This window comes from Lottia gigantea, assembly GCF_000327385.1.
Source record: "Lottia gigantea unplaced genomic scaffold LOTGIsca_329, whole genome shotgun sequence".
NCBI classification, from domain to species: domain Eukaryota; kingdom Metazoa; phylum Mollusca; class Gastropoda; family Lottiidae; genus Lottia; species Lottia gigantea.
Window position 1 is genome coordinate 837 of NW_008709107.1, and position 2,189 is coordinate 3,025.

The window sequence follows — 2,189 nt, forward strand, 5'->3', positions numbered from 1 at the left end:
TTTTAATTTGCTTGTACAATAAATTATACTTGTTTTAATTTACTAGTATAATAAATTATACTTGTTTTAATTTGCGAGTACAATAAATTATACTTGTTTTAATTTGCTAGTATAATGAATTATACTTGTTTTAATTTGCTAGTATAATAAATTATACTTGTTTTAATTTGCTAGTATAATAAATTATACTTGTTTTAATTTGCTAGTATGATAAATTATACTTGTTTTAATTTGCTAGTATAATAAATTATACTTGTTTTAATTTGCTAGTACAATGAAGAAACAGAGAAGGAAGCTAAAGAAGCAGCTAAAACAGCTATGTTGGAAGCACTGGAAGCAAAATGGCAGGTAAGATCATTAGACTGGTCTACATAATGGGAAGGCCCTGATGTTTGTACATTATGTGAAGGCCCTGATGCTTGTACATGATGGGGAGGCCCTGATGCTTGTACATGATAGGAAGGGCCCTGATGCTTGTACATGATAGGGAGGCCCTGGTGATGGTACATGTTTGGGGGGAGGGGGGCTGTTGCTTGTACATGTTGGGAAGGCCCTGGTGCTTATACATGTTGGGGAGGCCCTTTGTGAAAAGTTGTGTCTGTCTTTTCACTGTGTTTATTTGGACATCACTGTCCTTCATTGAACCCCCAAGGGTCACTACTACTAGTAGAGAAAGAAAATTACTGATAAATAAAAGAAAAATTTCCCTGATTGCACACACCATGGTTTCATATGATTGTTTAGGGTGAAGGTTTATAAGAATATAGGCCAGTTTTGGAAAAGCTCAAAAGATAAGCTCAGACAGAGCATAGTAAGATTACAAAATACAGTGGAGCTGCGTTTATCCGGTTGCTGATAATCCGGAAACCCCGATACACACACTTTTTACTGGGACGGAATATTTACTATGTAAAAGTAACTGTTAATCTGGTTCTCTGGTTTCCGGTTCAACACGGCTGTGATTGGGAACCAATTATCAAGTTCTATAGTAATAAGTATTCATTGGATAAACGAGGCTCCACTGTTCCACTGTAACCATGTGGTTTTTTTTCAGATTTTGCGACAAGGAAAACAGGATTGGGCGAAGTCATCATGGTTTTCATACGGTACTTCCATGGCAACTAATATCTTAGAAAATATACAGGTCAGGATTGTTTAATGTTGTTATGAATATCCATATTAGAATATTAAATATAAACCGTGTGGACTCATGGGATTCTGGACACACCCAAAACTCTCTATCAAATATCCATATACCCAACCTCTATATCAAATATCAATATACTCAAACCTCTATATCAAATATCAATATACCCAACCTCTATATCAAATATCAATATACCCAACCTTTATATCAAATATCAATATACCCAAACCTCTACATCAAATATCAATATACCCAACCTCTATATCAAATATCAATATACCCAAACCATTATATCAGATATCAATACACCCAAACCTCTATATCAAATATCAATACACCCGAACCTCTATATCAAATATCAATACACCCAAACCTCTATATCAAATATCAATATACTCAAACCTCTATATCAAATATCGATATACCTTCATAAGCTTTAATGACTCTGAAAAGGAAGATCAGTTGATAAACACAAGTTCCATCATCTGCCACCTGTCCCAGTACGAAGGTGGAGCCCAGATCTTGGAGGTTGAACTGAGATGTAAGATAAAACAGTCACTAAAATAAGATTATTTCTGTTATTTATTGTTTTTAGTTGAATGTTAAAAACGTCCATGTTCGATATGAGGATAAGAGATTAAACCCTGAGACACCATTCGCGTTTGGTATTGTTATTGATAATCTGAGTGCACAGTCTACAGATCACAACTGGGTAGGTAAAATAAGAAGAAAAAAACAACCATTTTTACCAAACCTTCTTTGGCATTGACCTAAAGCTAGGACGACTGAAATAATGAGGAAAGTAAACTCATCGAATTATCACACGTTGACCAGGATTAGAACCCATGATCACCATTTATTTGTTGTTGCAAAGCAAACTTAATTTATAGGTTCCAGGCTGTTTAATTAAATTGAGTTTCGAGTGATCATCAAATTTGACGACTAAATTCAGAGAAATTCAATCTTTCATCTTTTTTATTTATTTCAGAAAAAAGAATTTGTTAACGAAAGTAAAGACATTAATTACAAATTGGTAGACTTG

The 2,189-nt window shown here is 34.1% G+C and overlaps 1 protein-coding gene across 1 annotated transcript in view; it reads left to right on the top strand.

The window, feature by feature from the left end:
- Positions 1 to 270: 270 nt before the first annotated feature.
- LOTGIDRAFT_175649 (hypothetical protein) overlaps positions 271 to 2,189 on the top strand; it is a gene marked incomplete at both ends in the record, with an annotated part of 57,800 nt that continues 55,881 nt past the window's right edge. The window contains 3 exons of the mRNA XM_009058148.1: positions 271 to 348; positions 1,055 to 1,144; positions 1,743 to 1,859. Of these exons, the coding sequence (XP_009056396.1) occupies positions 271 to 348; positions 1,055 to 1,144; positions 1,743 to 1,859 (285 nt within the window). The remainder of the gene's footprint in view (positions 349 to 1,054; positions 1,145 to 1,742; positions 1,860 to 2,189) is intronic.